At 37.9% G+C, this 20735-nt stretch overlaps 1 protein-coding gene across 1 annotated transcript in view; it reads left to right on the forward strand.

Moving 5' to 3' along the window:
* Nucleotides 1-20735, forward strand: part of ANO2 (anoctamin 2) — a 149782-nt gene that overhangs the window by 106307 nt on the left and 22740 nt on the right. The window contains exons 14-18 of the mRNA XM_065742388.1: nucleotides 6181-6255; nucleotides 9208-9409; nucleotides 13927-14038; nucleotides 16088-16145; nucleotides 16961-17061. Of these exons, the coding sequence (XP_065598460.1) occupies nucleotides 6181-6255; nucleotides 9208-9409; nucleotides 13927-14038; nucleotides 16088-16145; nucleotides 16961-17061 (548 nt within the window). The remainder of the gene's footprint in view (nucleotides 1-6180; nucleotides 6256-9207; nucleotides 9410-13926; nucleotides 14039-16087; nucleotides 16146-16960; nucleotides 17062-20735) is intronic.

Here is a 20735-nt window from a genome sequence, read left to right on the forward strand (position 1 = left end):
TTAAAGATCTGACCCACCCAATATTGCCATATTGATGGACAGATAGAGTAGGGAGATGGAAACCTTCCATTGTGTCGTAGACTTGGCAAATGCATTCTTCAGTATTCCAGTTGCTGAAGAATCAAAGGACCAATTTGCATTTATATGGGGAGGCAGGCAGTGGTCCTTTCAGATCCTTCCACAGGGGTATATGAACTTATGAACATATTGTCATAACCTAATGGCAAATTGGGGAAAACCAAATAATGTCAACTTGTATCACTATGTTGATGATCCCTTGTTGACATCTGATTCCCTGGAGGCAGTAGTGGATTCATTGACCGCCTGCCTGCAGGAAAAAGGATAGGCTATAAACCCACAGAAAGTGCAGGGTCCAGGCCTAACTGTGAAATTCCTGGGAGTAGTTTGGTCAGGAAAGACCAAAGTACTATTCAGTGCAGTAATAGATAAGGTTCAGGCATTCCTAGTTCCTACAACACCGAAGCAGCTGCAAGAATTCGGGGTATATTGGAATACTGGCGTTCCTTTATACCCCACTTAGTGTAGCTGCTGAGGCCTTTGTATCAACTCACAAAGGCCAACTATAAGACTAGGGGAGAACAGAACATGAAGTTTTTCAACAGGCAAAACATGTTAAAAAAGCCCAGGCATTGGGTGTATTTGATTGTACCCTCCCAGATGAACTGGATGTCTATGCCACTCAGAACAGCTCTGGCTGGGGCCTGTGACAGTGCCAGAATTCTGTTCCCAAGCACAGACAGCGGCATGATGAGTCACCTGTCTCAGACAGAGGAATAGTCTGTCTTCATCACCATTAAAAGAAGAACATTAGAAGATCCAGTGATGTAACACAGTGATGTGCCAGAAGAGACAATTGTTGCTTTACTGGAGAAGAGTCTTGTTCAGGACGGGAAATATCTTTTTCCTGAAGATGCCTGGGATATGGAGCAGTCCAGCAAGGGTAATCCAAGCAAGTAGAGAGCAGTGGCATACCATCCCTTCACTGACACAATCTGGTTTGAAGAGGGGGATAGTCAGAGTCACCAATGGGCAGAACTGTGAACCATGTGGATGTTTATTTCCAAGGTACCCGGTGATATTATCCTGAACATCTGCACAGATAGTTGGGCCATGGTCTCACTCTTTGGATTGCACAGTGGGCTACTCAGGAATGGACTATTCATGCTTGACCAATCTGGAGCAGAGAAATGTGGTTAGACATATGGAATGTGGTTAAATACAGGACCATATGTGTCTACCATATATCTGGCCACCAGCCTCTACAGTCACTGGGAAATGATGTAGATGATACACTGGCTTGAGTTTGATGGATTGAGGATTCACCATCCAAGAGCAGTGCCTGCTGGTTACATCAGAAGCTGTGGCATGTTGGACACAAGAATGTGGGCAGCTGCTGTAGCATGGGTGCTGCCCATACAACTGTCTGATATTGTCCAGGCATGCTGAGACTGTGAAGCTTGCCCCAAGATGTGACTGAGACCATTGCCCGAAATAACAGCCCATCTTGCTAGAGGACACCAAATTTTCAGTGATGGCAGGTTAACTACGCTGGGTCCCTCTCTTGGTCAGAGGGGATGAGATGTGCCCTGACCTGCATCAACGCAGCAAGTAGGCAAATGCAGGCCTATCCAGAGCTTTGAGCAAACCAGGCATATACCATTAAGACACTCACCAAACTTGGTTGCCTACAGGACACCTCAAGTTATCAAGATTGACCAAGGGACTCATTTTACTGGTGTAACGGTACAACGCTGGGCAGAAAAAACTGGACTGCATGGTGATTCCACCTGCCATACAATCCAGCAGGCCTTATTGAACGTTATAATGATATTCTGAAGACAGACTCTCAGTCCCTGCAGGGTACTCTGTGAAACCCTGCAGGACCTGAATGAAAGGCCTAGAGATGGCAGACCCAGTGCCCCCAAGATGCTACAGACAACATGGGCCTCCCCACTTAGAATCTAAATTATGGGCACCAATAATCAGGTAAGACCTCAAATTGGTAGTGAAAATCATCTTTTGCTCCCTGGCTCCCTGTGTGTCATGGTTTTATGATTTTTGTTATTGGTATTCCACATCATAGCATTATGTAGTGCATCAGGAGTAAAAGAGTTAATGCTCCAGCTCTGTGGATCATCAACAGGTATACCTGTCTCAGAAGAGAAGAATTACATTCCCCAGAGGAGTTTGCATTGCTTTACATTTTTACATTTTTTCACTCAGAGGGAAAGATAAAAACTGTTTGCATATCATGAGACACTCTCTTTCCTTTGGGGATCGACCCAGCAGCAGGTGCTTGCTAGCTGTCTTGCCTTCAGCATAAGGCAAGAGCATAAGGCCTTTGTTTTTATTGGACACTCTCTTGCTCATTTTATTTGATTTACTAGCTTCAATTCCAATTATATTGTGTTATTTTGCTTTCTGATATCTTATTTAGTAAATTAGCTTTTCTCCTCAGATCATTGCTGCTGTTTTGTTTCTAGGCTCATCTCCCTTTTTCCCTTTTCCCTTTCTCCCTTGCTCAGGGCATGGGTCTGTGGGTCCCTGAGGCTGAACCAGCCTGCAAAACACTGACAACGTAAAAACAGGTATCCATAAAATAGAATGGCCTTGGAAGGCACAAGTAGGATCAAAGTGGTGTAGCCTACTTGCATGTTTGGGGAGATTATTGGAGGCTGGAGGATTGGTAGTTCCCCCAGTAATAGCTATATGGCCTGAGGACATCATATTCAACACTCTGGTTTTCCTCACTAAGGGGACCTGAATCAAGTCCCTGTGGCAAATCATGACCTTTCCTTTGGTACCTAACATAGTTATGTAGCCACAGATATTGGACCAAAGGTTATGGTTCTGATGTCTAGGACATGCCCTAGTGCAAGCAAACATATTAACCCAGGAGAGGAACATGGCCTGCATCTTGCCATGGAGGGCAGACCTACCCCTTCTTGTTCATCTAAAAACATCTGTATTACTCCCTGTGAGTCTCTTTGAGTCCACATGATCATCGGGAAGAATAATGTGGCATCAAGATGCTCCAGTGTCACTGTAAGATCAATGTGTCACCTAATGGTGGACTATATGGAACTGACATAATGCAAGCCAAACCTTTCCTGATCTGAGCAACTATGTGCCTTCAGGAGAACCATTGAGTACTGGCCCAGGAAGGAACATGATCTTCAACTGTAAACCAATCATCACCTGTCTCATATTTTGTCAATCTACATCACGATGGGCAAATTGTACAAGTATTGCAGTGTACTGAATCACCATAATGGCTTACATTTAACCTGCTAAATCATTGGTTAATGCTGTGAAGGGGTGCAGTATAGTGGATATGCTAAGTCATAGCTTGAAACAGTGATTGAGCACCGGTGGGAAGAGTGACTGGATGGGGTGGAGCCAGAATTCACCCCTTCCCAGTTGTTGGTTAATGGTTGGCAGTGGAAGCAAAAGTATCTCACTGGAGAGCTGTGTGTATCTGAGGCCTTCTGAAGATAAACAGATTATTTCCTTTGTTTCTGTGCCCTTGGCTGTTGCATTTGGCCAATTCTGCACTTGCTGCAGACTAGGACTTTTCTACTGTGCTGTCATTAATGCGCCTTCCATTGCATTGCAGGTTTTTTTTTTTTTTTTTAACTCTTTGGCTAGCTGTCATAGTTTCGTGGTTTATTATTGGTATTTCACATCATAACATCATGCAGTGCACTGGTAGTTAAAAAGTTAATGCTTCAGCTCTGGTCCCAGAGGAGAAGAATGAACCACAATTACCAGAAGACTTCACTTTTTCATTTCCATCTTTTGGGGAGAGGGAAAAACAAAACTGACAGGGAGTTATGAAGCTCCCTGTCAGTCTTTGCTCCCTGGCAGATCACTGTAAGAACTTTGGTTTTCAGGAAACTCATTTATTTGATTTCTTAGTTTCAATCCTAATTAGCTTCTATTGTAATTAGTGAATTAAATTTGTTTTCCTCCTCGGATCATTCCCTTTCCCCCTTTTTTGGGCCAGTGGGTCTGTTATCCCCTTCACAGACACAGAACTGGAGGTAAAAATGTGACACTAGCTGTTTTGCTTCTTTAATTGTTTCTTTCCTAATTAAAGTGTTAGATATGGTCTCCTTCAGCCCTTCTTGAACATTAGTAACTTAAAACTTGTGTATGTCTTGTCTAGTTGCAGACTGGTATATGCCAAAATAAGTTGAAATGTGCTTTCCCTGATACTTTTTAATTTTTAAAGCAACCTTCCTATTAAGTGGTAGAATCCATTAATCTGCTCCACACATTCTGCTGTTTCTGATTGGAGTTGATACGATCCTACCCTGACAGTATCTTCCTAAAGGAGATGCTTCAATTTGTCTGAATTGTTGGTCTGAGAAGAAGGGATACTGAATAACACTACTTCTGACAGTGCTTGAGGTACTAGCAGAGTGGCAATGGTCCTGAGAGATGAAAAAATTAATGTGAGCCAGCAGTGTGTGGTTGCCGCCTGGAAGACCAATGGTATCTGGGCTACATCAGAAGAGGGGTGGCCAGCAGGGCAAAACAGGTGATTATCCTCCTCTGTTCTGCCCTTGTGAGGCCCCATCTGGAGCCTTCTTTTACATTTACATTACAAAATTTAAAAGGAAATAAATCTTTTACACATGTAGATAGTGGTAGGAAAAAGGGGAGCGTTTTTAAACTAAAGGAGGGAAGATTTAGAAGTCGGGAAAGTTTTTCACTGAGAGTGGGCGAGGTGGTGGAATGGGTTGGCCAGAGAAGTTGTGGATGCCCTGTCCCAGATGTTCAAGGCCAGGCTGGATGAGGCCCCAGTGATTTAATTCCAGTTGAGAGGGACATATTTTCTTCAATGTGTCTGATATGATGCCATATGTTTTTGGTTCTAGGAGAAAAACAATGCTGATAACACACTGATGTTCATAGTTGCTCCTGAACAGTATTGTTCAGAAACAAGGTCATTCTCAGCAAAGACCCTAAGGAACTATGAGGGAACAGCATTAGGATAGCTGACTTAAATTGGCCAAAAGCATATTCTGTACCGTAAGACATCACGCAAAAGGAGTTCTGAATGGGGTGGGAGTTCATCTCGCTCTTTTCCACTGCTTGTGGAAAGTGCTAGCTTGGTCGGGAGTGGTAAGCAATTGCTTCTGCTTCATTTATTATACAATTCATAGATATATATGTACACCAAATATTATCCTTTTTATTTTTTTCTATTTTAATAAATAGCTTTATCTCAACCCATGAATTCTACTTTGTTTTTATTGATTTTTTTTTATCCTCCATCCCACTGGGATTCTCTGCTTCTATGATCATTTTTTCAATCTAATTCCACATCTCAGAGAATTCACTAAAATGAGTACATTTCTATGATTAGATCGTGTACTCTATTACTGTTGGTACTTTGGGAAACATTTTTACAAAGATGTTATACTTCTCTTTTTTTTAATCTAAGGAAAATTGTATTTTAAAAATGGTTTATTTGAAACTTTTGAGCTCAATTCTCATCCAATATAAATTCATTTAAATTCCAAATTAACTTTGGGTTAACTCCTGTGTTAACTCCTGAACTACTCATCCATGGGATTGCAATGGTTGTTCATAGAAATGAAAACAACAATGGACTCTGAATCTTTAGTTAACTTGTTTAGTTTGTTTTAAAATAATGACCTTATATAAATCTGTTTTCATATCTCTTCTTTAGATGATAGACTTGAGTTTGTTTGGATAAGTAAAAGCATACTATATTTCTCTGATCTTTTCATGATTTCTTTCTTCTGAAGTTTTGCAAGAAGCAGTTTAAAGTGAGTGGTTGAACCTTACTGTGTCTAAAAGTAAATCAAAGTGAATTTTAGGTCCTAATCATGACATGTCTTATTGTAGAAATACCTGGATACATTTTTTTTCCAAATATTATAAAAATATTTGCACAATTTTTTTCTTCTGATTTCTTAAGTATTTTCTGTACATTCTTTCTTAAACTTTTGGCATCTTTTCTTCCTCATCTTCTGTTTTAAAATATGGTGCTAAATCTTATAATCAATTTCATTTCTAGAACAGGAGAAGGGAAAGTAAGAACATATTTCAGTAATAGATCTTACTGATTCTAATATTTGCTTTTGCATAGTTCTGTAATATCTGTTATTTTGTGTTTTGTCACAGGATGAAAAAGACAAGTTAACTTGGAATGACCGTATGCCTGGATATGCAGCAAATTTTGGACTGATTTTATTTATGGTAATATAATGTATTTTTCCAAATTTATTAAGTGTGAGAAACATAGTGATGAGCATCTTGGATGGAATCCTGAATAATACCCTCTAAGATGCTAAAATATGCAGATAGGGTAATGACCTACAGTTGATGAGAAATACATATACTACTAGGAAGATTCGTAGGGCTTAAAATCTGCCTCCAGCTTTATTTTTTTTTCCAAATGCTGCTTGTGAGAGGATGACATGCTGTAATTACAGTAGGTTGTTGCTAGATGCAGTCTCTCCACAAGGCTTCTGCTTCATTATCTGAAAAAATGAAATCCACTGTATATTTCCTTGAATGCTTAACTCAGTGTGTTTTAATATTAAGAAACTTGAAGCCTACTGAAGATGTGAAGTATAGGATAAATATACTGCTGAGAAATATCTGTATAATACATGTACTAATGTACTATACTGTAGTTGTGGAAGACCATGGTATATAATCCTCACCTGAGAAAAAGAATAAGGTGTGCAGGTCTGATAACTGTGAAGTATTGACACTATGATTCTAGAGAAATTTCTAGCAGATCATGTGATGAAATCACGTCTCCACATGAAGTGAAAAGCCCTAAATAGTGCAATCTTCTGATAATATCTCATCCTCCAATAACGTTCTGTTTAAATCTTTTGGTTAGGTTTAAGATTCTGGCATTTGTCTTCTGTAACCTGAAATTTCTACTTTCTCTATTTAGTGATGAATGTCTTTATGATGACTCTTCCTGAACTGAAAAGCTATTATTTTTAAGTGGGTGCTTGTGATGGATATAATTATCTGTGGAGGATAAAATTGATCATCAGCTCCTGAATGATGCACGCAAACTTACTTTGCTGGTTTGAGTTGTCCATCAAAACTGTAAAGATGTCAAAGAAATAAAGAAATTTACAGGAAAAAGATTCAGGAAAAAGAATATTTGGAAGGTGATAAAGGGGAAGGAGGCTAATCCAAAATAAGAAAAATAAAAGCTTTAAGTGACTATAGAGGTGCAAGGTGAATTAAATTGTTCTGCTGTGTTCTGCTTTTATTCTCTTATTGAGGATTAAGAGAGATAAATCTTTACTGCAGCAATTGGTAGTAGATTTGAATGAAAAATATTAGCATGAAGCAAAAACTCCAAAGTCATCTACATTTAATTTAAAATGAATGAATCATTTATTTTAAAAGATAAAATATGACCTATTATTAAATTTAACATTTTATTACAGTTTTCTCACAAAAATTATTTGTGAATTCTATCTGATATCTCCAAGGTTTTCTCCAATTCGTTTTTTTAATTAATACTAATAGAAAATTAGTCTAGCTTTTCTCTTCAACCCGTAAAATATAGCTCTTATTCCTATTCTGGTTCTTTTGATCTAGGGCCATTCATAAGACAATCTCCCTCTGTATGCAGAGATTCAGTGAAGTTCAACCGAGTCATTAAAATTAATTGTCAAATTTTGCTAAACTCATGCTGTGAACCTTGGCTCCTAGTCCCAGGGAATAATTACAATAGCCTGATCATTCACATGTATTCACACTCCCCCTGTACTCAGCTCGAGTACGGCTGCACCTCGAGTACTGTGTTCAGTTTTGGGTCCCTCACTACAAGAAGGACATTGAGGCCCTGGAGCGTGTTCAGAGAAGGGCAACAAAACTGGTGAGGGGTCTGGAGCACAAGTCTTATGAGGAGCGGCTGAGGGAGCTGGGATTGTTTAGTCTGGAGAAGAGGAGGCTCAGAGGAGACCTTATTGCACTCTACCACTTCTGAAGGGAGGTTGTGGTGAGGAGGGGGTGGGCCTCTTCTCCCTGATAAATAATGACAGGACAAGAGGGAATGGCCAGAAGTTGTGCTGGGGAAGATTTAGATTAGACCTGAGGAAACATTTTTTCTCTGAAAGATTGGTCAGGCACTGGAATGGCCTGCCTAGGGAGGTGGTTGAGGCACCATCCCTAATGCTGTTCAAGAAGCGTTTAGATGAGGTGCTAAAGGATTTGATTTAGTAGTTGGGTAGGGGTGGTGATAGGAGGATGGCTGGACTAGATGATCTTGTAGGTCCTTTCCAATCTAATGAACCTATGATCCTATGAACCTATTTAAGTAGTCTCTTTCATCTAAGGATCTCAAATGTTTTACATAAAATAATGAAGGACCATTAGAATATGCCAAAAGCAAAAATGGAAGGGGAAAATATACCTTCTCTCTTTCTTGATGTGGCTATGAATATTGGCTATTTTTCAGTTGTTATTTTATTTATCTTTCCTTGTGGGTTTTGGAGTTTTCCTTTAACCAGGACAACATAGTGTTGTGAAATTCAAATTCTCCTTGTGAGAATTTGACTATTAGTAGAAGTGCCGAATTTCCTCACCTCATGGGCCAGAGTCAGCCCTTGAAGGACCTCAGGACAGCAGCTGCTTTTTAGGACATAAATGTGAAGTGAATCTCTAATAACTGTGCTTTATCTTAAATAATAATAGTAAGGGGAATATTTATATATATTATAACATTTGGCAATAGTTACACCAACAGAATTGCTATCAGAGAATAAAGTAGCACTATGCAGGACCTCCTTTCTTGGCGGCACATATATGTAGATCCTGCAGTCCAAGCCATCAAAACCTATTGCCAAGTAAAAGATTTTTTTAATACCTGCATTTGAACCTGAACAATCTGAGTTTCACCAGAACTGCATGGATAATATCTGGAGCTGTAATCTCAGAGGAAATGCACTTCTTTAGGAATTGTTGTGTCAGCTCATAATTCTGCATCCTTCCTTATTATGTTCCTGTTAGTTTTGAATTCTCACATTTTAGTTTAATTATCCTCATATTGCGTTGCTTGAAGAAGTAACCTCAGAGTTCCAAGTCATGGAACAAACAGAACATATAATTCAATGCTTCTGTTTAAATTCTAGTATCATAATTAAACAGACCTATATGTATATTTCTTTGCAGATTGCACTGACATTTTCTGCAGTATTTGGTGTGATCGTATACCGCATTACTACAGCAGCAGCTTTGTCATTCAGCACAAATGAGACAACCAGGTCAAATGTTCGAGTGACTGTGACCGCAACTGCTGTAATCATTAATCTTGTTGTCATACTTATACTTGATGAAATTTATGGAGCTGTTGCCAAATGGCTGACAGAAATTGGTAAGGCTATCTCACCACATTCCTCATTGGTACATTACTCGTATAGACATGAGAGTATTCAAGGAAGTTCTGATAGGAGTATTTCCTATGGAAGGGTGCCAGTGAAAATATTCAGGCCTGTGGGGCAAGATGCTCAGACGTGCCTTTTAGTAAACTTGGGGTTTGCATCACAACTTGCAGTGTGCCACTAAACGGACTAATTAGCTGGCCATAATGTCATGTTAATACAGCTGCACTAATTCCAGAATCTCAGAAGGTATTTCTGCATTTCACTGGCTCTATGCCAAGATCTAGAATTAGTTGATAATTTTTGACCTACTATATATTTTGATACATATTGACTTTCAGCTCCTGGATGTAAAACTGAGTCATTACAAAGACATTGGCTCTTGCAAAGCAAATTCTTCCCATGTTATTTATCTAGTGTGATTTTTATCAGGTCAAAGAACTTTGGTTTTGTTACAAGGACTTGACCAGACCGGACTTTTTTATTGATAATACCTGCTTTAATTAAGGGTTTGTTTTTTTTTATGTCATTGTTATTTTTTATTTGTACTGTAATAAGTCCAGTAATAGAAACATTGAAGGTACATAGTTTTTTTGACTACTGTAGAAAGTTAGGCTGGGGTTTTGTTTTGTCATACAGATAGGCCGAAGATGTCTACTGATAGTCTTCTAATGTGATTCTTACAGCTGTCATTAAATATTGCTTCCTATATTTTTATGTATCACCTATAATTCTAGATGCTACAGAGACTAGGAAAGTGAAGTCAGTATTCTCAAAACTAAAAGACTATCAGTGACTACAGATGCCTATAATTGTAGTAAGTGCTCTGCTTTGTCAATTTATGGGTATCTAAATTTAGACAGCAAATTAGAAACTTTTTGACAATTGGAACTTGACTTACTCATTCAAATTCAAATTCGTTATATTGCCTCCCTGTAAAATTGCAGGGATCTAAAGCTGTTTGGATCTAAAATTTTAGGAACTCATAACTTATGCTTCTTAGTCTCACTTTCTCAAGAAAAGTCTAAAGTTAAACGTTTTTTTTTCTTTTCAGTTTTATAGTTATCATATAGGTTGAGTCCTGAATTTTTGAAATACAGTATTGTTGTTTTGTCAATAAGGAGAGTGTTAACATTTATATCAGATTATGTTAAATTCCAAAGACTAAGCAAAGCATTTTGAAAAAATGCCACCATATGGGGTTAATTTATTTTATTGCTTCTGTTTTGCATCAGGCTTTTGGCAGAATCTAGCAGATTTACATAAATTAACTCTGTGCTAGTTTAATGAAGCTTGTGCCTCCTATCATTCAGACCAAAACTGTAACCAGATTTTCATCTTTTACGTAACTGAAAAGTTACAAACTGTGTATGACCTGAGCAATTTTATCTACTGCACCTGCCCAGGTAAGAAATGGCACAGTTTTTAGGGCACGACTGTGGAAAAAGTAGGAAGAAAAGAAGCTGAGGATTCTCCTCCCTGTAGGGTTCCAGGTAAACGCTGGGAAATGCTGTTGCATATGTGGAACAAGCACAGAAGGAAATCATCAGCCTTGAGAGGGCATGTGGCTCTGAACTGTGAAAGAAAGAAGAATTTATTTATTTCTTTTAGATAATTCTCCCCATCACTTTGCATTTCTTTCTAATCTTGCTAGCTTTATTTCAAGTAGTATTCCTAATTAACCATGGAGTGTTTTGCCTAAGAAGGATCCATTGAGTAACATCTAGTATTACAAATTACTTGTTAGAAATTTCATTCAGTCAACTTTCTCCAGCGCTTGTCTCAGATGCAAAATGTTTTTTTTTTTTAACACAATTAATTAGGAGTTATAAATGTTTACATTATGAACTTTAACTTTGCTGTGCAGAGCAAAACATGCTTCATTTTCTTTTTACACTGCAGCTAATATAAAAGCTGAGGAACATGCTTGTTGAGTAAGAGGAACAGCTCTTGACAACTCTTTTTCTGTTCCAAAACCAAATACTTGCTGTGCTTTGGGTGAAAAATTAAGTATATCTGTACTTACAAGAATAGTACTACTGATACTGACTGCATTCTTCACAGGATCAAAGTAATGCATCTGTTTCTATACACAGCACAGCAAGGCAATGATGCTCTTTTATTCCAGATCATTATCAGTAGAGGTGCAGATTATATCCTGTTATTGTAAATTGAATATGTCATCTTCAGTAAGCAGGTAATGACAGGCTTGATTTTGGACTCATTTTCTCACTCTTAATTTCTCCAAGATCAAGGAAGGATCAGTCAATTGGAGACAAATTAAAAGCTGCTTGCCTTTTTGACTTACAAAAGAAGTAATGTATTTGGTGAACTAAGGCCCACACCACATATCTCTGTTTATTCTCTACCTGGAAAGTTTCAGATACTCATTTTACCATTTATTTTACCATTTATTAAGAGTACACTGGGTTTGTTTAGAGAGTTTTCTACAATGTACAACTTCTGGCTGAACCCATTTACTGTATAATAGACTCTTCTAGCTATAGGATAAATTCTGAGCACACTTCTATTGGTAACAGTATATCTGAGAGTAGGGAGAGAGTGATGAGCTGAATGAATCTGAAGCCACATATGGTGTGCAAATCTTCATCTAGTGGCTGACCTTATCTTTGTGGAAGTTCTGCACCAGGCAAAAGCTAGTTTTCCTCCCTCAGTTTAAAAACTGCAGTGCTGTTACTTGATATTCTTTTTGTCCTGAGCTGTTCTATGGATTTATCCGTCATATGGGGTCATCTACAAATTTTTCAAATTGTTTGAAGACTTAATTCAGGTTTTCTATACAAATAGATGAAGGATGGCTCATTGGACTACTTCTTGATGTTTTATGGTGGTATGGTTGAAAAGATTACAAACTTACTTGAAAATATAGTGCCGTGAGGCTCATCAGCATTTTGCTTCTTCTTTAGTGATCAAGTAAATATCATGTTTCATTCTTTCTTTATCCTTTTTCTTTTTCTCACGTTACCTGTTGTATCTATACCAGAAAACAAATATAAACAAGGAAAAAATACAACAAAATTGCACAAGCATAACACTATTTTAAATGAAATTCTTAAAGCTAGAGCTCTGGATTTATCTCATCACCTCACATCAGTTCTGCTTACAGAACTTCAGTTAAGAACTTAGCATAGTGAAATCACCTGCTCTCACGTTAATTGAAAGCTCAGGATGAGCATAGCAATACTAAATTTAACACAGATATAATCTTTTAATGAAAATCTCATTATAGAAAAGAAGCTTATACATATTTTTCTGAAAGAAAACCTTTGTGCTTTGTTTTCTCAATCATGAACTGAGAGTGCTTTCTTCAATTGTTTAACTGATATTCTTAATATATATACATTAATATATGAAGACTGCTCCAGAAGTAATGCCTCCTATTTTATTATATTGGCCCATGGCATCTGAGGTGGTGGTGTGACAATAGATGTTGAACCTTCCCAACATTTATAAAGTATTCCGATACATTTTGTTACTGTGCGACAGGTGGCAGCAGAGGGGTAATATGACAAAATATAAGCTGACACAGAAGTGTGTATGAAGCAAAAGTGTGCAATTGAATTCCTCCATGTGGAAAAAAAATGCATCCATTGTCATTTGTCATGGCTTGCTGCATGTTTATAGAGAGCAAATAGTGGAAGTCAGCACAGTCAAAGCTGAACAGCGTAGTCAATATTTTCCTAGCAATGATGACATCATAGCATCTGTGAAACAATGGGTCATGTCCCCAAGTGCAGACTTTTATGACAGCCAAAGATACATAACTAATTGTGACTAAGTTGAAAAATAGCAGATTATCAGCTATAAAACTCTCTATTAGATGTCATTATTGTCTTTTTGTATCTGTTGTAGTTTCTATGGAAGTAAATAGGAGGTATTACTTTTGGAGTGACCTACATATGCACACACACACACATACATATGTATATACATATACATATATACTACTTTATGCAATTGAATAATAGGAATTTTTTTTTCCTTCAGACTCTAGATAGCTAGTAGAAACACATAACTGTAAGTTGTATCTTCATTTTTATATATCTTTTTCTATCATTTTTTCCTCCCTCCTTCCCTCCATTTTACTGCTATTTTTAGTAATATACACCTTATATTAGTAAAATATATTTAATAGTATTATATATTTATTCATAAATGTCAGAGTACTAGGAGGTCTGAGCTAAGATTTCACAGATGTGGCCTGAAGCAGAGGAAACTGATGTGGTCTGCCTAGATCTATCAGCAGCACAGTGAAAACCAAAGTGGCTTTAATTTCTATCTGGTAGATTGGATTAGACCCTCCGTAAATCCATAGTCAGGCAGTGAAGGAGTTAATGTGCTTTGGTAGAAATTAAAAGTATGAAATAAAAAAACAGTATGAACCTGAATTTGTCTTTTAGTACTGTATTTGTGGATATCATGGCTGTTTATGTGTTTAATAATTGATTTCTCTGGCTTTTTTTTTTTTGTTTTGTTTTTTCCCCTCCAGAGATACCAAAAACAGAGAAAGCTTTTGAGGAGAGACTGATTTTGAAGGCATTCCTATTGAAGTTTGTGAATTCATATGCGCCGATTTTTTATGTTGCCTTTTTTAAAGGAAGGTAGGACACATGTCCTTTATGTATATAGATAGATAGATTGATAAAAAGATATGCATGTAGATATGAATGGATCTGAATATAGGTATGGATCTGTGTTCAAAAATACAAGCAAAGAGCTGCCTAACTAATTTTGATTCGGGACACCTTTACCAGGTATGATAAAAATTATCTAAGCCTCTCTCTTGAATGGGAGGGCCTGAAGCTGAGTGCTATTTTTTCTCTCTTCAAAGTAGAGCATTGTTCTGATATGTAGTTGTTTTAGTTTTCTTACTGAGAATAGTCCACAGCTCAAAAACTAATTCCTTTCAGTGTAAAAATGAAGGTCTGTGAATGAATACTGATTCTTACTAGTGTTCACTTTTCAGCTTCTAGTAAATTGCTCTTGAAGCGCTACTTTTCAGTTTAGTTTAAAATTCTGGAACTGTTTTCCCTATCACTTTCTTCACCTTTTGCGCTGTTTGCCCAAGTTAAATTACAAAATAGTTAGTCAACTGGAAGTTGAATATTTTGGCAAATAAACTGATAGACCAAAAAGCTAATTCAGCTCTTAAGCTAAATTAGTGTTACTTCATATGGGTTCAGGATCATTGTCCTTCAGGACCAAATTATCCACAGCATTTCACATGATTTTGAATAGAAGCTGTATGGGAACTGCTGAATCACAGCCTGAACCACTGATTGGTCACCTGGGGTGAGCACCGAGTCAGTCATGGGGGCACAGGTGAAGGTGATATACCTGTGTGATTGGAAGGGGTGGAGCCTGGCTCCACCTCTCCCAAACCACATTTAAGGGCTGACCACCACCAGGGAAGGATCTCTTCTTGGAGATCCTTCCTACATGGAGTTCCCTGCAAGCCTTGATATCTTGAAGGTGAGCCATCTTTTCTTTTGAATTATTTAAACTGGTGAGGGGTCTGGAGCACAGTCTTATGAGGAGCGGCTGAGGGAGCTGGGATTGTTTAGTCTGGAGAAGAGGAGGCTTAGAGGAGACCTTATTGCACTCTACCACTTCCTGAAGGGAGGTTGTGGTGAGGAGGGGGTGGGCCTCTTCTCCCTGATAAATAATGACAGGACAAGAGGGAATGGCCAGAAGTTGCGCCAGGAAAGATTTAGATTAGACCTGAGGAAACATTTTTTCTCTCAGTGGTCAGGCACTGGAATGGCCTGCCTAGGGAGATGGTTGAGGCACCATCCCTAGCGCTGTTCAAGAAGCGTTTAGATGAGGTGCTAAAGGATTTGATTTAGTAGTTGGGTAGGGGTGGTGATAGGAGGATGGCTGGACTAGATGATCTTGTAGGTCCTTTCCAACCTTATGAACTTATTTGTATCCTATCAATATAGAACTACCCAAAATATACCATCATCTATACTGTTTTGTTGTGAAGTACCATCCTTGGGAGTTATTTACCTCACAGAAGCTTAAAATAATTGTTTTCTAAAACTTCAGCAAAAATATTTAAAGCATCTTCTGATTTCTGCTTCATATCAATTTAGATTAACTTTACAGCCCCCCAAAGCAGTTAATCTATGTTCTTTGCTAATCCTATTCAGCATCATTGATTTAAGATCTTTATGATGAATTTTACCAGTAGATGTAATTTTTACATGACATTAATGAAAAATATCTCTGAATTTTTTCTTTTCTATTTTTGGTGACATATGGTTATAATGAAGTCAATTTCAATATTTCTCCCTGTTTAGTGAGAAGAACATGGGTGTAAATAATGCCCTCCATTCAGGGAGATGCTAAGAGCATGAGATTTAGAATACTTACTGCCAGTTTTGTCTGTGATCAAGGGAAAGAGATTTTTGTTCTTATCACAAAAAATATTTTAGTAGAATTATTTTGTCAATATGTAGTAGGGAAGCATATAAGCATAATACTTTGACAACTTCAATTATTTGGATTTTTTTCAATCTTTTACATTTCATTAGTTGAAGCATCAAGTTCTGAAGTATTTTAATTAGTGTGAAAGAACGATTATGTTGTTGAAGTTAACTTTTTATTTCCTAATTTTATATTATTTCATATATTGTCATCACTTTCAGATTTGTTGGCCGTCCTGGTCATTATGTATATGTGTTTGATGGTTACCGAATGGAAGAAGTAAGTACACAAGAAACTGAAAAAAGAAATAATCTAAACAGATATATGTATAGTGTTTCAGTGGAATCTTGTCTATTTTTCCCTCATTGTCTACTTAAGTACAAGCTTACAAATTTTTTAAAACTTCAACTTGAATGAATAAACCCTCAATTTTCTCTCTGGCAATATTTTCTCTTTCCACAGTTTGACAGTCTTTCTTAGGTTATGCTTTACAATTTCTCTGTTTTACAAACAGCCATTAATTTGCCAATATTACATGATTTGATCAAAACCCTTTGGAAGCTTGTGGTATAACTGAAGTGCTAGTCTGGGCTCTCTCAATAAATTACTCGAAACCTAATGATTTTAATAGCCTACAGCCATTTGGTACAAACCTGTAAACTTTTTTTTTCCAACATTCCTTTACACTGCTGTGAGTATCTCCTTGAAAATTAAGTTACCCAAGGTTTACTGCAAAGTTTATGCATAAGCTTTTGAAAGATTGAAGTCTTTCTCTTCCCTTGAGTTACATCAGGTTGGAAGATTATAGGTGATACTGCGTTATGGTTATTACATTGATTATATAGTAAATATTTGAAAACCAAATATGTAGCCCAGGGGCCCAATAAACTATTTCACTGCTTTGTATATTTTCTGCAGTGTGGTTTTATGAGTAGAGTTGAAATATCTCATTAAGGATGGAATTGCATTGATGAATGAGTTCTGCAGTTTGGTGCAAAATTGTGCATGTCTGGAGGGCTCATATGGATTCTTCTAAGTGGGTACTTTTAAATTACCTTATTTCCTTCATGCTCCACATTTTTGTTTAATTACAGTGTGCTCCAGGAGGCTGTTTGATGGAACTCTGTATTCAGCTGAGCATCATTATGCTTGGAAAACAATTGATTCAAAACAATCTGTTTGAAATTGGAATCCCGTATGTATTCCAGCCTTATCTGCTACTACTCTTTATTCCTATGGCACAGGAAATTGCAGGCTTGATCTTTACTCAGCTGAATGGGTGTTTTACCACTGACTTCAGTGGGTTCTAATTGAATGTGATGATAAATTGCATTTTTGGTTGTGATGGAATGGCTGTATTTTATGTTGAATGATTGCCTGTATCTGCAGTAAATGTCTGGAAGAAAATGATTGAATATATTAAATAATTGATCTAAATTAATTTTAGAAACCTGGGAAAACAGGGAAGGCATGATAGATCATTTGGGAATTTTTAGAGAAGCATTCAGGGGGTAGCAGCACTGAATACAAATTAGTATAAAGTAGAGGAGAAATGGCCTGGAGAAAACCAATAGCTCTTAAAAGGTGTTAAAATATATTACTTGATCTATGACTATTTTAAAGGCTTACATATGAAGTTCATACATTAATAATTTGCCTCTCTGTCCCTGTGAATGACAGAGGAGGTAGAGAATGGGGGAGATGATGCTGTACTGTTCAGTGGTTGACTGATCCCTGCACCGTGTTCCAGACACAGTCTCTCTTTCTGTGCCTCCAGTGGCAAGGGGATCTTCAGGTAGGAAAATCTGCTGAGAAAGTCCTGCTTCTGCCTCATAGGAGGTTTTGTTTCTGTTAAGTGAATCATCCCTATTGGTGGCGGTACTCTGCCAATTATATTAGGTGAAGATTCTGGTTTAGGCATGTGCCTCAGCCCTACTGAAGCTTGTCAGAATAGTTTCAGTAGGTTTACATAGCTTTTGAATCATATCACTACTGAAGGCCTTGATGACACTAATGAGAAACCAAGATGAATGATGCTTAGAAGGTTATGAACCATTTAAAAAAATGAGCCCTTTACCTCTCCTTCCCTGGCAAGATACTTTAACAGTAATTTAAATAGGCAGAAAAACTTCTGAAACAAATCAAATATGGATTATGGATGGTGTATGGGAACTGTTGAATCATGGCCTGAACCATTGACTGATCACCTGAGGCAAGCACTGAATCAGCCACAGGAGCACAGGTGAAGGCAATTCTCCTGTGTGAATGGAAGGGGTGGAGTCTGTCTCCAGATGCCTAGACCCCATTTAAGGGCTGACTGCCTCTGGGGAAGGATTTCCTTCTGGAGATTGCTCTCTTTGGAGTTTTTAGTGTGAGCCTAGGACATGGGTGAGCATTTCATTTATTTTTTTATTATTTTTTCCACTTTGATCATCTTTCTAGTTTTACAATCTGTAAAATACCATACTGACTACAATACTACTTGGAGCTATTCATTCTGTTAATTATACAGATGGTTTAATTATTTTTGCATTGAAGCTCATTATGGAGGCCTGTTCTCTGTCTACACTTCATTGAGTTTGTGGTTTATTTTAAGAAAAGGGTGGCAAATTCTTCCCAAAATATTTGATGTCGAAGGCTTAGAACTTCCTCAGTGTAAACCTGGTGTGATGTTTTTTCTTCTGAAAACTCACTGTGACTGGACTTATTATAAAAGTTTTATGATGTTAAAAATACTGTATTACCTGTGATTCATGAAAGCTGAGGCTGATCCAGTTAAAACAGAGTACTACTGTCTGTTTCTCAGTTCCCTGACTACAACTTAATACATGGATGTGGCAATTTTATCCCATTTTTCTATTTTCTGCCATCTTATTCTGCTGCCATCAACCTACAGTGACCTCATTTTTTGAAACTGAATAACGGTTAAAAAACATCCTCTACTTTCCAGATAAATACTTCATTTCAATCACAATAATATTTTGTCATCCAGAAATGAGTATACCTGGTTTTTCTTTGTTGCTCTGCGTTCTCATGCTAATCAAGAAGGCATCTATGTATTTTATCACTAGAACTGTTTACAACAGAGGGAGAGTTGTGCTTTACTAAGCAATTGAGCTCATTAAATTAACTATCTATTTCTGCATGGTCTAATCTAGTGATTTGGATCAGGTCCCTAATGGTACTTTGTTCTGTTTCACACATAATAAAATTATAGAATCATAGAATGGCTTGGGTTGTAAGGGACCTCAAGGCCCCAACTAACCTGGCCTCAAACATCTCCAGAGACGGGCCATCCAATACCCCTCTGGGCAACCTCACCACTTTCTCAGTAAAAGCCCTTCCCCTAATGTCTAATCTAAATCTCCCTTCCTTTAGTTTAAAACCATTCCCACTTGTTCAATCGCTATCTACCCATGTAAAGAGTTGATTTCTCTCACATTTATAAACTCCCTTTAAAGACTAGAAAGCTGCAATGAGTTCTACCTGTAGCCAGGAGGGAAAAGAGATCCAGACTGAACAGTCCCAGTTCCTTCAGCCTTCTCCTTCATAGGAGAGGTGCTCCAGCCTTTGGATCCTCATCTTGGACCCTTTCCAAAAGCTCCACATTTTTCCTGTGTTGGAGGCCCCAGACTTAGATACAATATTCCAGCTGGAGCCTCACAAGGGCTGAATAGAGGGGCAATTATCTCCCTTGTCCTGCTGGCTACCCCTCTTCTGATGGAACCCAAGATACCATTGGCCTTCTCAGCTGCAAGTGTGCGCTGCTGGCTTGTGTTAAGTTTTTCATCAACCAGGACTTCTAAGTACTTTTGAGCAGGGTTGCTCTCAAGGACTTTTTCTTCCAGTTTGTGTATATATCTGGGATTACCTTGACCCAAATGCAAAGCCTTGCATTTTGCTTCATTGAACCTCACTGTGCTCCCAAGGTCCCTCTGGATGGCATCGCTTTTGCATCTCAACCACAGTGCTCAGCTTGGTGTCATCAGCAAACTTGCTGAAGGTGCACTCAATTGCTATTATGCACAAGCAGACTCAGAGATGCACCTTCATTACAGATCAGGCAGATTTTCAGAAGGCTAACTGCTGGGTGCATATCAATACAGACCAATAGGAGCTCCAGTCATGTGTATGTTGTGCAAACAATGTTTCTTGCCTGTTTCTCACATGTTACCTGTTGTATCTATACCAGCTTCTGTTAGCATGTGTAGATTAAAAAAAAAAAAAGCTTTCCACCCTCTAGCTTTCTTGCCTCGTTTCCTAATACGTTCTATTTTACTGTTCTGCAACTTCTTCTGCTTGATCCTGAGCTTCCTGTCTAACCTCACCTATTAGACCGTTCTTCATCTATTATTAAGGGCCTTCTGTTTGTTTTTTATTTTTTTCCCAAGCTATCAATGTCATAATTTGGTCTGCTTTCACTCAGGCAATGCACTCTGTAACAAATAGTCCTGTAGCAGAATGATGCTCTTTTCTAACTACAGTTTTATCAGCTGTGATTTTGAATCCCTTAGTGTCTGTTCAGAAGTGACTGAGAGATGCTTTAAATAAGGTGAATTCTTCCATTGCCTCCCTGAATTTTCACTGAGGTCAGAGTGTAAGTATTGCAATCAGCCTTAGTCGTATAGAGAGGTGGAAGGGGTATCATAAATGGTGATTTATTCCTCGGAATCTGTAACTGTCTGTCCAATATTTTATTTGTCCTGAAACCCAACATAGTTTAATTGATTTGCCGAAGATCACAAGCCTTACTCCCATTTTCTACCTCTTCCACCTCAAACAAAAACAACAACAAAAAAAAAACAGTAGACAGACTACAGTCTGAGGTTATTAGGGTTATTAGTAGCAGCCATCTGTTATGTATCTAGT

This window comes from Cyrtonyx montezumae, unplaced genomic scaffold (genome assembly GCF_038088225.1).
Source record: "Cyrtonyx montezumae isolate F1298 unplaced genomic scaffold, pur_monq_1.0 scaffold_3, whole genome shotgun sequence".
NCBI lineage: Eukaryota > Metazoa > Chordata > Aves > Galliformes > Odontophoridae > Cyrtonyx > Cyrtonyx montezumae.